At 39.0% G+C, this 13,853-nt stretch overlaps 1 protein-coding gene across 2 annotated transcripts in view; it reads right to left on the bottom strand.

The window, feature by feature from the left end:
* Positions 1 to 767: 767 nt before the first annotated feature.
* Positions 768 to 13,853, bottom strand: part of plxdc2b (plexin domain containing 2b) — a 140,797-nt gene continuing 127,711 nt past the window's right edge. For both annotated transcript variants that reach the window (XM_053496691.1, XM_053496700.1), the window contains 2 exons: positions 4,310 to 4,488; positions 768 to 2,812 (listed from right to left, as the gene is read on the bottom strand). In XM_053496691.1, the coding sequence (XP_053352666.1) occupies positions 2,693 to 2,812; positions 4,310 to 4,488 (299 nt within the window). In that variant the 3' untranslated portion in view covers positions 768 to 2,692. The remainder of the gene's footprint in view (positions 2,813 to 4,309; positions 4,489 to 13,853) is intronic.

Raw genomic sequence — 13,853 nt, 5'->3', positions numbered from 1 at the left:
ATATTTATGACAGCAGTGAAAAGATTAAACTGGTTCAAAACTCCATTTGTATTCGTCAGACATTGTATTGCCAAAAAAAAAAAGCTTTTTTTTTTTTTACATGTTCTTATTATAATAAGTATATAAAAATTATATGGAATGTTAACGTTTATATAAGTATATAAAAATTCCCACATGGGAATTCCCTTCACAATATAAATATCTTAGCTGTCATTTAATTTAATGTAATCTAACTGGCAGGCGTTACAGTAAAATAATAATTACGCTAATGAATTGTTTCATATAATTTTTTTTGCACAAACCAAAAATATTTATTTACTAATCTTACAAAAGTAAGATGCTTGTTAAGTCTTTACAAAAGTAAAACATTCTTATAGCATTAACTACATTATCTTTTATTTCACAATGATTTGTATGTTGACCGTTAATTCTTAAACCAAGTAAAATTACCAGGGAAACCAAGTAACATGTTCGCTCATTCTCTCAGAACCACTTTTTCACAATTTTAGACAGAAAATCTGAAAAGGCTTTCACTATCTCTGGTCTCCAATTACAGTCGTTCATGATTATTTCCCTAACCACAATTCTTTCTCAAAGTTGACAGCTCAGCACTATCCGTTTAGGTTTTAACAATCCATTGGACGGTTCTTAGCCCAATTCCAGTAATATCAGCTATTTCCTTAGATGCATTTTTTGTTTGATTTCTAAACAGCAGTAAAAGTCAGTTAAAATCTTTACACTCAATTTCCAAAACATCAAAATGAAGCCTTGTTTAAACAACTTTATTGATTTAAAATGCAATCAAATTGACAGTGGTGATAAAGGAGCACATTGAGTTACAGCTTCAACTAGTCCAGCGGCTCTCAGAGGAAAAATCCTGTATTTCAGAGCATGACTTGCTGTTAAACATTACATTCTCCTCATCTGTCATTCATTCACTTAAAAACTCCAAGCACACACACACACACACACACACACACACACACACACACACACACACACACACACACACACACGCACGCACACTCAGGCTGGATGAAATTCAATAAATGAGTCCAGTGGTACAGAAAAGAAAAAACAGAAAAAGCACAATCGTACGTAAAAAAAAGCCCCACAAAATAAAAGATGTCCCAGGCACCTTTCCTGCATTCTCATAAGTATTGACTATTAGCATTGTGTAAAACAAGCAACTTCTTTTTTTCCCCAAAATTATTTGCTTCTGTAATTGATTGTTTATCTTAATTATTTGCCTTTCGGGTTTTCTCTGTAATTCTCCCAATCATGACCTGAGTCTATATTCCATGTCTGTGTGTGCATTTGTGTGTGTGAGAGAGAGAGAGAAAGAGCAGGAGGACTAAGGAACAGTAGTTATGATGCAGTGAAATGGGTCTTTGGTCTTAAAAACAGTAAAACAATTGCAACAAGAAGTGTGATTAAAATGTGCTGTGATTAAAATGACAACCGAGTCTTAAAAGTGTAACAAGAATAACATACCGATATTGAAATGACTGTAAGAAAAAGTACGGTGGTTAGTATTTATTGGTATTTATGCTACATTAATAGAAATCTATTTCTCTGATTCTATATGGAGAATTAATGAATTGCAGAATGAAACTGAAGGATTTTATTCATTCGTTCAGTCTTCATTCAATCGAAAAAATCCCACTCCACTCATATCATGAGAACACAGCTGATAATTAACATTTAAACACCATTATACCTTTATAGAAGTAATTACATATGAACAGATATCAAATATATATTCTCATTTGTGTGGTAACCTCCACTGACATGTCTATTGCGCGTAACGTGTTTAAGCAACTAAACAGGAACCAGTTCTGACGAGTAAACGTTTGCAGTGGGATGTGAGGAGTCTTCACTTAGTGTGTCATGGGACAAGAGATGAAACCATCAGAAAAATAATATAAATCAATAAACCCACCTCCATTCTGACACATACTGTACAGGAGACAAAGATCCAGTCTTTAAACTTGCATTAGTAACCCAATGTAAAAAACAAAGACAAAAAAACAAAACATGTGCATTCAAATTATTTGTGCAAAAATGTAATGTAGGTATGAGTCATAGGCATGGAAAAGTTGAGCAACGCTGTTGGATACAGAGAGCGAACGTTTTCCAATTGTAGCAAAAAAGAATAAGAAAGCACAAAATGATTTTGAGTATAATTGCGTTTCAAGCAACAATCTGCATCAAATCCCTCCAAAAATAATGATAACAATAAAATGAAACACAATGAAATAAACACACAACCCCTAAAACCCGTTGCAAAGATATAGAAAGACCTAAATAAACTCTCTTAAACCATAAAGCGGAAATGCACAGCCATGATCTTTACAAAGTTTTGGTAGTGGAAGTAAAAAGAACGCATTTAATTTGAATCCAAATCTGTTCCAGTGGGATTGAGGCTTTGTGAGCTGGTTCTAGATCAGATCTAGAGCTCGGTTTCAAAGATGATCCCAAAATCAGTTTTTTTGCAACTTGTTTGATCATCAAGCTGTAGGAATCTGATTCTCTGCTGCTACTCATCAGCCACCAGTTACTTCTTTTACTTGCAGGAAGGATTTTATATCCACACTGTGGTTTACATGGTTGATGTATGATGAAGAATGAGTGTCGAGGGGGCAGGGCAGTGTCTGGGGGTAGGGGTACTTTTAGATCAAAGGTCGGGACCTCAACACTGCTCAGCCTCGATGAATCCCTCTTTCTCCTGGCCGACAGGCTCGACCTCGGCGTATGCAGGGTACCCCGAACCACGGCGGAACTTCATGGCAGGCCACCGGCTCGGTCGTCTCTACACCAACGTAAAGAGCACTTTGAATTAGGGGATGAAATCTTAAATCCACATTTTTGCTGTTGTTTCTAATATCGACATAGTGCAGATTTGATACTGTACGCTTTCAATATAATGATCCAGTAATATAAACACACTTGTGACAGGATTTTACATTTTACTTTTCTATAAAATTTCAGTAAATAATATTTATTTTTCAACCAATTCCAAGTCTTGGTGAAAGAAAAGCATGTTTTATGGCTTACATTCCTAGAAATAATGCTAGACATGTTTCCATGTAAAAACAGAAGCTGTACGAATCTAGAAAAACTGAAGAGACCTCAAATTTTCTAATATGATATGTTGGACGCAGCAACACTGCACAAACATAGCTAAATAATCACTTTCTATCCATAGTGCAATTTACAAAATCTGCCAAGTCATGAGTACATGGCTTACCTATATGTGTTAGGGTGACCTCTAGTGGTCTGGAGCTTGTTGGTATGAGTTATGACATTTTTGATTAGGCTAAAAAAATTGTAGTGAAGCTACAGATTTTTATGACTTGTAGGACTGCTGTAAGTTCACCAACTATTACATCTAATAAAGCCTGGCTGCAATCCGTAAAGGTTGAACACTGGGATTAATTATATCAAGTCAGACAATCTCATGCAACATTCCTGTATAATAATATCTGCAGCACCTTGTTGATTATCGCAGGTTTCCCTGTAGGGAACCGCAGCCCCTCACAGCGCACAGGAGAGATATTTTAAAGTGATCAGCCTTATCTTTGGCCCTCTTGTATCAAATTATCGGCTTTTCTGTGACTTTATGTTGTACCAATGTATTTCGTCCTAGCTTCCCACTGCTATGTCAAAGCTAATGACATCAGAGGGTGTCTGAGCCAGATCAACCTCCAATTTAGACTGCTGTGATGGTGGAAAACTGGGCTTATAACACTGTAGTAAAAATGGATTTTTCAAGTCAAACTGTGACTTGTGAAAAAATGTCACATGAATGAAGGCGTAACACTGAGTGACATTTACAGATGTTAAGCACAGTGTGGTTTTGAGACTCTTAGCCACAGTAGAACATTTCAATGGTGGAAACGTTTTAAAGAAGGCCGTACGTCGGTGATGGCCGAGTTGACTCAGATCCTACTGTGAACCTTTTAGCTCCTAATCCCTGAAAATTTACAGATAACTTTTTACCTTGATGGTATCCGAGCGTTAGTTAAACGATGGGATAAGTGCTTTAGTGGTGCAGGGAATTATACAGAGAAATAAAGGGAGTTTTCACTCTCATAGCCGTATTCTGTTATTCTGAACAATAAAAAGTCCTGGTTTGACCCGAACGCCTCTTAATTAATCATCTTTATTTAATTAGCACAAAATGTAGTTATGATTTCCTAAGTTACAAAAGAACTTTTATTAATGCAAACGTTTACTTAGTCTGACTGATTTTTAATTAATAATGAATTAAAAACTCCTCCACTTAACATATTAAGCATATACGCACCTCTATGAAGAAAAGACTGGCAGCTGAGCTGGGGTGGTGGTAGATGTAAACAGTCACCAGCAACACAGCCATTATGACCAACATCAGCATGAGCATAGCCAAGATCAGGCCCGTGTGAAGGTTGTGTTTGTTGCTGGTTGGTTCCCGTTGATTCTCCGCCATGCTGTGTGCTGCTGCCACTGAAAATGAACATAGACACATAAAACACATATGCAATCCGTATTTTTGCATGTGATCTCACAGATCACAAATACAGTATGAGAGATTAACTATTATTAGTAATATTAGTACTGCACACACACACGCATGCACACATAATATCCAGAATATGAATGTCACACTTCTGTTTTCTAACAGAAGGGTGCAGTGTCTATCCAGCCACGTTCTCTCCATTTCTCAACACAACCAGTGAAGATTGAAAGTCTTTCTCAAGTCTCAAATGATGAGAAAAAATATAAATAAATTTCTTTGCTGCATCATTCAGGACATTGTTGGTAGGTTTTACTGGCACTGATTTCTTTTAAATCTTTAATATCAAAATGTTTTTTTTTTGGTTATGGAATTCAGTTATATTGAAAACCGTGTCTTATTCTCTCTGAGTTTCCTAAAATGTAATTATATAAAATGAAACGCAGCATACTGTATTAGTGTATCACTCATTTGCATGGCCTGAGCCCATACCAAGAAAAAGTTTTAAAAAAATACAAAACCTATATGAGCATTATTGCAGCAATAATATGTCACTCAGTCACTCATCATCTGTAGCGCTTTATTCTGTATACTGGGTCGCGAGGGGCCTGGAGCCTATCCCTGGAGGAATGGTTCCAACCATTTAGAGAACAAGGTAGGGTATACCCTGGATGGGGAGCCAGTACATGACAGGCCATACACATTTACACGCTATAGGCAATTTGGGGACACCAATAAGCCTAATCTGCATGTCTGTAGACTATGGAAAGAAACCTGAGCACCTGGAGGAAAATCACCAAGCACAGGGAGAACATGCAAACTCCATGCACACAGACCTGAGGCGGGAATCCAACCCTGATCCCAGAGGTGCGAGGCGACAGTGCCTTTTATCAGAACATCTAGGTGGCACGGTGGCTTAGTGGTTAGCGTTGTCTCCTTGCACCTCCAGGTTCAAGGTTTGATTCACGTCTTAAGTCTATGTAAGTTTGCATGTTCTTCACAGGCTTACCGCGAGCACTGACCTATGAATCATACAAGCATGAAAAAAGCATCCAACTTAAGGCATAGTTCCCTCCGGGTACTCCGGTTTTCTCCCATAGTCCAAAGACATGCAGATTAGGCTAATTGGCGTTCCCAATTTGCCTGTAGTGAGTGAATGAGTGTGTATATTTGTGTGCCCTGCAAAGGACTGGCACCCCGTCCAAGGTGTACCCTGCCATGTAACAACACCCCTCCCCCTCCACGACCCCGTATACAGGATAAATCATTATAGACCATGGATAAGTGAGTAGTACTGACTTCATCTTGGTCAGTCTCATAGTGTAGCAACTAAAATCTTCTTCTTTGTCTTTCGGCTGTCCCCTTTCAGGGGTCGTCACAGCGAATCATCTGCCTCCATCTAACCCTATCCTCTGCATCCTCTTCTCTCACATCAACTAACTTCATGTCCCCTCTCACTGCATCTATAAATCTCCTCTTTGGTCTTCCTCTAGACCTCCTGCCTGGCAGTTCCAACCTCAGCATCCTTCTACCGATATATTCACCCTCTCTCCACTGAACATGTCCAAACCACCTTAATCTGGCCTTTTTGACTTTATCTCCAAAACATCTAACATGGGTTGTCCTGCTGATGAACTCATTCTTGATCCTATCCATCCTTGTCACTCCCAAGGAGAACCTCAACATCTTCATCTCTGCTCCCTCCCAAAGAAATGGGAACTTGTTCTCCTCGATAGGCTGCAAATGTAAAATCGATTGTTTATGTAACAACCTCAGCAGCAACCTCATTTCCCCTCTCGTCTGTTCCAACCATTCAGCATCACCAGTATACTAATCACCAGCCTGATCATACAGTATATCATAATCTGCTCCTGTTTCTCAAAGGTTCATGCCTTAAGTTAGATGCTTTTTTCATGCTTGAATGATTTATAGGTCAGTGTGAAAATGAGAGTCAAAAACCTGCCAAAAACTAGAGCCCTTCAGGAAAACTAGAGACCTGCTTCTCCAGACTACATTAAAATACATGAAACTCTGGCTCTTTGGAAGCAAAATATATTAATAAATAATATTGTTATGTGTGATATAGGTAGTGAGGTATTTGTCATGCCCTCTGGCTGGGAGGGACATATTCTCTCTCCCTTCTCAATCACAGTTACACTAGGCAACCCTGGCCATCGGTGAGATCATGTAAGAGGGTAGACAGCATTTCCTCTGGGTGTGTTATAATGCTCTAGGGGAGCAAAAGGTGTGTTTCTATGTCTTTATGTGTCTTGAGGACAAATCTGTTAGCCTCCTGTTTCCGACTGGTGGGTGGAAATTGGCCAAAAACAAATCAGTGAGAAAATACACTGATTTGCTACCCAGGGTTGGTGGTTCAAATCATACCTTTGGTCTGTCTGTGTGTAGAGATTGCATGATCTGTCTAGGCTTGGTAGCTTTTCATCCGGGAAAAGTCCAAGCATGTGCTGGATGCAGGTTGGCGTTGCAAATTGCCCAGGGAGTGTTTAATAAAAGTGACGAAAACAAAAACACAGACCCAACTGCACAGGCAAGAAGGCTAGATCAGAGTCTTGTAACTGAAGCATAATATCTCTCAATATACAGAAACATACGCAGTTGCAACCCCCAACACACACACACACACACACACACACACACTCCACTGCCTTCCTGCTTAAACGTTTTAAAAGAGATGGCTTTGACCTTGAGTGACAAGCCAAACCCGAGGCTAGCAAATTGCTCAATATCTGTGCAACACACACACACACACACACTCACACACGCCTCATATAAGATAAGATATTATCGTAAATTTAGGGCTATTGAAGTACTGCATACGAGTGTGTACATGCGAGTGTATATTCTCATACTCTCAACTAAAGTCAGACTCCTTTCCAATTAAATAACACACCTGCTGGTCAGATTGCTTTTTTCTCTTATACAGATAAAATGAATTATGATTTTGAAACAAACAAGCAAACAAAAAAAATGTTTGGAAAACATTATCTATATCCATAAAGAACGAATAGAGATGAAAAGCAGCCGGCTCAACAGCAGGGGAATAATCACAATCATTAATAAATGAGTGCTGTATAATTAAGCTGAATAAATAAGTGATGAGCATGTGTGTTGTTTTCAGCTATAGTGTAAATGTTTCTTTTCCCTGTGCCATTTCAGTTCCCCGTCCTCATGGGAAGAAAGCGGGGGGAAAAAAGCACAATGATCGAAAGGAACAAGAGTGGAGACAGATCAAAAGGTTCTCAAGTTATCGTGGTTACTGTAATGTTATATTTGTCTTACAGTCGATACTAGACAGTGGTAGGATCTTAAGATTCATTCACACGGGACACTTGTACCCAGTCTGCCAATCATCTGGCAGCAGCATGATGCATAAAATCAGGCAGTTAAAGGTCAACATCTACACACACACACACACACACACACACAGACATGCTGGGTATAGGCTGATGAATCCATATTCATCCGGACTTGCAGGTGTAATTAGCAGGACCCTGGCTTACAAATAAAGCCTTTTAGCTGAATTGAAGCTAAAGTGACCTTTAAACAGAGTCAATGGCATTGGACAGGCTTTTACTGAGGGTGAGGAATAAAAGAGGAAATGCAGAAAGAGAGACGGTAAGATCAGATATGAAAGATTTAACCTTGGTACAGCAAGAGTTATCTTTGTTTTGTTGAATAAAGGCACTCGTGTGTGTGTGTGTGTGTGTGTGTGTGCGCGCACTAGTATGAAAGCGTGTGGGATGAACTTTCCTTCCCCTGTCTAGTGGTTTAGTAGTGCCTGTTGAACAGCTTATACAGATTGTTTCTCTTCATCCCTAATGTAATACACACACACACACACACACACACACACACACACAAAATCTGAGCCTCGGCTCTTTTGATACACATATCCAAGTCAAAGGCATAGTTATACTACGTACTTTGTTCATCTGTAAAACATGTACAGTACAACTACATACAACACATCACATCACAGCAGTTATATCTTAGCCGCTGTGTTTCAAGCTCAAGTACCAAAATTGGAGCGATTGAGTTTATAAGGCTTTTTAAACTCTGGTCACTGCATTGCCTTTCCAGGCGTGCTTGTGTGCCAGATTGATTTCGCCAGAGCATTTCTCACGAGAACTTAAACAATAACAGGCAGGAAAGTGGAACTGGGACAAAGCTCATGCTAGAAGAGCCTGTTTCTTGGAAATGAGTGTTTCCAAAAGTCTGGTCAAATAGAGAAGATTATTTTCTTAACGTTTTAAAGAGAAGCTGTGGTATGGAAAAGACAGACAGACAGATAGACTGTATGCGGAAAAGTATTTGGCTACACGATCACACTCACATATGTGGTTCTGTTTCTACAAAATTAGTAGGAATGTCATATTGTGTAGCATTACAGTTTCCCTTCACTGGTACTAAGATGGCCAAACATGTTCCAGCATGACAGTGTCCGTGTGCACAAAGCAAGCTTCATAAAGACGTGAAAGTTCTTTCAAGTGAAAGAACTGCTCGAGTAACAACAGAGCCCTGACCTCAATCTCACTGTACACCTGATGACCTGGAACACTCATTGCACCCCAGTCACCTTTCATCATCTAGCAGTGCCTGATCTTACTAATGCTCTTGTAGATGAATGGATGGATCACCATAGCCATGTTCCAAACTCTAACGGAAAGCCTTCTCAGAAGAGTGAAGGTTATTATAACAGCAAAGGTGGACTTAATCTGAAATGGAATTTCTACTGGAACTGGGTTAAGAACCCTTCAACACTTTAACAAAACCTGGAAGGATAGTGCTGAACCATCAACTTTGTGGATGAAATGTGATCAGAACTAAATTATGAATGGATATGACTTAAACACTTGATGAAGTTGCATGGTGAGAAATCAACAGGAAAAAACATAGTTTTGTTGAAAAGTGAAAACCGTACACACACAATGTGATGAGAACTCACAGGATTGGGACTAAACAGCTGTGAAAATCATTTGTTAATGAGACTAATCAGAAAAAAAGGCTTTAGTTTGCTAGGGAGCATAAATATTGGACTTTGGAGCGATGCAAAAAAGGTCATATGATCTGATAATCCAAATTGGTATGGGTAGTCCAAATTGACCGGATTCCAGAACGACCGGTGTAGCAGGGTAAAAACGGAAATGCATAAAGTAATGCACCAATCATGCATAGTGCCCATAGTACTATGTAAACTACATACTGTAGGTGGTCAGTTCAGGGCTCAGCAGCGTTGATGACCAGGTTACCACATCTAGGGAGTTTTTCATCCTTCTTTTTTTTATTATTTCGAACTACTCACTCACACACCATTGGGGCGGCGTAACACACTCAGAGGACGCTATCCGCTCCTTCCGCTTGCATGAGCTCACAAACGCCCCTGATTGATTGTAGACCAGTAATTAATGTGGGAGCACTAAGTACCTTTCATCCATCCTTTCCGAAAGAGCTCGGCCAATCAGCTGCCAGAGGGTACAGCATCACCCGGGAATCGAACTTGCGAACTCCGGATGATAGGACGAGCACTTTTACCACTGTACCACTCAGAGGCTCGAGTTTTTCGACCTTGATGGCACAGTCATATTCCAGTTATTTCATATAAAACTCAATTTGTGAAAAAGTAGTTCTGGGGGCATGAGAAATAATTTTCACACATGAACCGTATACCACATTATGTGCTGGAATCATAGCTAAAGGTGACTGACTGGAATTTTTGAGTCTTTTTTTGGCCAGTCAGTATATAAACAAAGTAAACCACTGCTATGCTGACCAAGCAGCTGTTGTAACTGCATTACTCAGCGTAGCGGTTCACCGCTTTGCCCCGTCACCGTCCGGCGGTTTGCCCCACCAGGTTCATATCCGGCCATGGAAGCTTTGTTAAAATGTCCACTCTTGACATTTGTTGTGTTCTGCAGGATCCCTATCCAGATACACACAGCTAGCATCTCCGAAAATGTTCTTAAACATGAATAGTGCCCCTTCTATTTACATCTGTTGATCTGTTAGAAGCATCACTAATAGATTGGTATTATCTATCCCTAGCCAGCTTCCTTATGTGTTTCTGTCAGTCTATCTCTTGTATGCATGTATACTACCCCCAGAAACCACTACTGTACAGCACATATCACCATGCCTCTCTCTCTCTCTCTCTCTCTCTCTAATAAAACCTGTAATAGGAAATCTTCACTAAGAAAATGCAGGTGGATTCACCCTGGGCCTCGGAAAAGGACGAGGGAATGCATCAATTGCAACAAGATGACTATGTCTGCCGTGATGCCAACATGAACATGTACCTACATTGCTTTTTTTTCTTGACTGGTCTCCTTGCCATAGGGCTCTGATCTATTTTAGATAAAATATCTTACTCGTTCACTCTCCCTTATTCATATTCAAGCTCATGGATATACATCACTCTAGTAATACATTTGCTTTATAGAAACATCTGCTTATTCATGCAATTATAAACAACCAACCACGTGGCAGCAGTACAATGCATAAACTGATGCAGATATGTGTCGAGAGCTTCAGGTTAGTTAACATGCAACAATCTCTAGAAATTATACTGAAGTACATAAATGAGCAGGTTTATAGTGAAACTTTGGATTGCAAGTAACACGGTTTACGAATGTTCCGCAGGACGAGCAACGATTTTTAATAAATTTTGACTTGGAAAACAGAGTAGTCTGGTTTACGAGTACCGAGTATCATGTATCACGCATTCGCGTCTTGTGATCACAACTAAGTCAACTGTTTTTCACTCTCTTGTGCTGCGAAATTGTGGGTAATCGTCTCCCCCGCTGGGTCTTAGTGTGCGTCTCTTAGTGGTATAATCAACATCCGTGCACCACGTGTGTGTGTGTGTAAAACCTGTTTTATTTTGTAACAAATTATGCTTGTAATCCAAGGTTCCACTGTATAGTTATTCCTGTTAAAGTGGAGATAGGTTAGTAACATTGAATAGGTTTTAATGTTATGGCAGCAAAGCATTAGAATAAATAGAACTGTCCTCAGGAGGGTGTAAACATGGTTCAATCACTCCAGCAGGATATTTCCCATGCCATCATCTATCGGACTGTTGCCCACAGCAGGCAGTTTCAGATGCCGAATTTCACATGCTGATAAGGATGTACAGCTCCCTATGTGTGTCTCAGGTTTATTACAGCAGGATGGGATACAGAGCCATATCTCAGCTACTTGGCTGTGGCTGACAGAGCATCTTTTAGGAAGCTATATCTTATCGGTTATCGTTCATCCTCGTTGCTCATGCTCCTTCTTGAACCCTGAGTGACTCAAAGCGAAAATAGTGAAGGCTGAAATAGCAAGGAAAAGAGGCAACATATGGATAACTTGTGCAATGTCCATTTTAATTCTCTCTCTCTCTCTCGCTCAAATATACCCCTCTTCTCCAAACAAACACACTTGAAACAAACCCATACACACAGAAAAAGTCATTTTGGGATTTTGTCAGGACAGCAGCCATGTAATTCATATAGCAATTTTATCACCGAAGCACAAATTGTCACTTCTGGCACTGCATCTGTGTAATTGTAACATGTACCAAGAAATGCTGGTTTTTAAAACTATAGATTCCTTGATAGCTGAGGAGCATTCTGCCTACCTGAAATAAATTCCTGGTTAATCACTCATAATTCCTCCGACTTTTTTTTCTAGTCAGACATTCACAGTGTTTGGAAACTGAATTGAAATAGATGTGTATGTGTATATGAACTGTCTGACACCAACTGAAAAAAAGAGGCTTTTTTAAAAGGAAAGTATTGCAAACTGGTGAGGAATATTTTGTAAATGTTTTCACAAGGGTTATTTACACAGGTGTTGTAAAAAAACAAGTTCTATAAAGTTCATCTCTTACAGTTTTGGCAAAATGGATATGGTGTTGTGTCTGTATATTATTGATACTGAAATATGCAATTTAGTATAAATAATATCTTGATTAGGTTTTATGAAAATATATCTAACTCATACTTTGTGATTTTGAAAGTGCAGTTTACAGCATCATCACCCTATACTATCAATTAAATTTTCACTTCTGTAGTTAATAATTATGATAGCTCTATATTAAAGTAAAGGGATGCACCGTATATCCTATCTGTTTGTGCATCACGCGACCACGTGTCTATTAGTCGTCCCCTAAGGCTTATTACATTACAGCAATAGCGGACATTACCAGACAAGTGAATGCATCGCCTTTTCATACACAGAGCATGCATTTCGTGTCTCCTGTACACAAATTGCTTGAGTGTCTTTTAAGTGTTGTAACGTTATTTCTTTGGAAAGTGCCTCATTTGAGTAAGTGCCTAATGGCTTCCAAAGGCAACAAAGCAGTGCAAGTGAAAAAAGTAAAAAGAAGGAAAAAAAGAGATATATTGATTAGGAACAGAAGGTTACTTTACTAACTAATTATACCACAGTGCTTAAATTACAGTTTTATTACATATAGCTTTGGCAGGTATACTGTATACTGTAGTGAGGTGTGGTATCAAAATTGCATAATGTCCTGTTTAACATCATGAACGTTACACCACGCTTAGTACTGTTGGAGTAACTATAATGACAGATACCACATTGTGTGCTGTAATCATCCTTTTTCATCTTTTTTAGGCTTCAATATTAAAAAAAAATCCATTTAAACCATTTAAACCACTCATAGCAGCCGCTGTGTTGCACAGGAAGTATCCCCGCTTCACTGATAATGTGACAGAAAGAAGCGATGTTATTAACTCATCATGACACGTCGGCTTTTGCTCAAAACTCAGGTGTGGAAACATTCAAGATTAAAGCTTCTAAAATAATATTATACAGCTGTTTTTAAACAAAACATTTTTTTAAAGACAACCATTTTGTGTCTAAGAATAATAATTAGCCAAAATGAGTAAAAGTCTGAAAATGGTTTTTATAGCATTTTGCTGTCAAACTGGTCATTTAGGTAAAATACAATCTGTAATACAGTAACAACTAGGCAAATACGATAAGAATCCTAATGACTAGACTGCAATCATAAAATAAACTCTTCATCCATCCATCTAAAAACATCTATGGTCCAACTAGGGACCTATTCCTATTTGTATGACTGTGGTAGAACCTCCGGTCAACACTCATTGTCCTGTACACAGGATAAAGCGGTATAGACGATGAGTGAGTGAGTAAGTGAATGAGATTTACCCCATAAACCTTTAATACAATTAATACAGAGCCGCGGAGAAAAAAAAAGCCGTGTTGCGAAAGTGCAGGCAGTGCAGGATGTGCTTGTTTATGAGCAGACTCAGAGAATGCAGCATAAGCACAGAGAAGGCAGGATTAATAAATGTTTGAAATG

Source organism: Clarias gariepinus, chromosome 1, assembly GCF_024256425.1.
Source record: "Clarias gariepinus isolate MV-2021 ecotype Netherlands chromosome 1, CGAR_prim_01v2, whole genome shotgun sequence".
In the NCBI taxonomy this organism is placed as follows: Eukaryota; Metazoa; Chordata; class Actinopteri; order Siluriformes; family Clariidae; genus Clarias; species Clarias gariepinus.
This window is presented reverse-complemented; position numbering and strand designations above follow the sequence as displayed.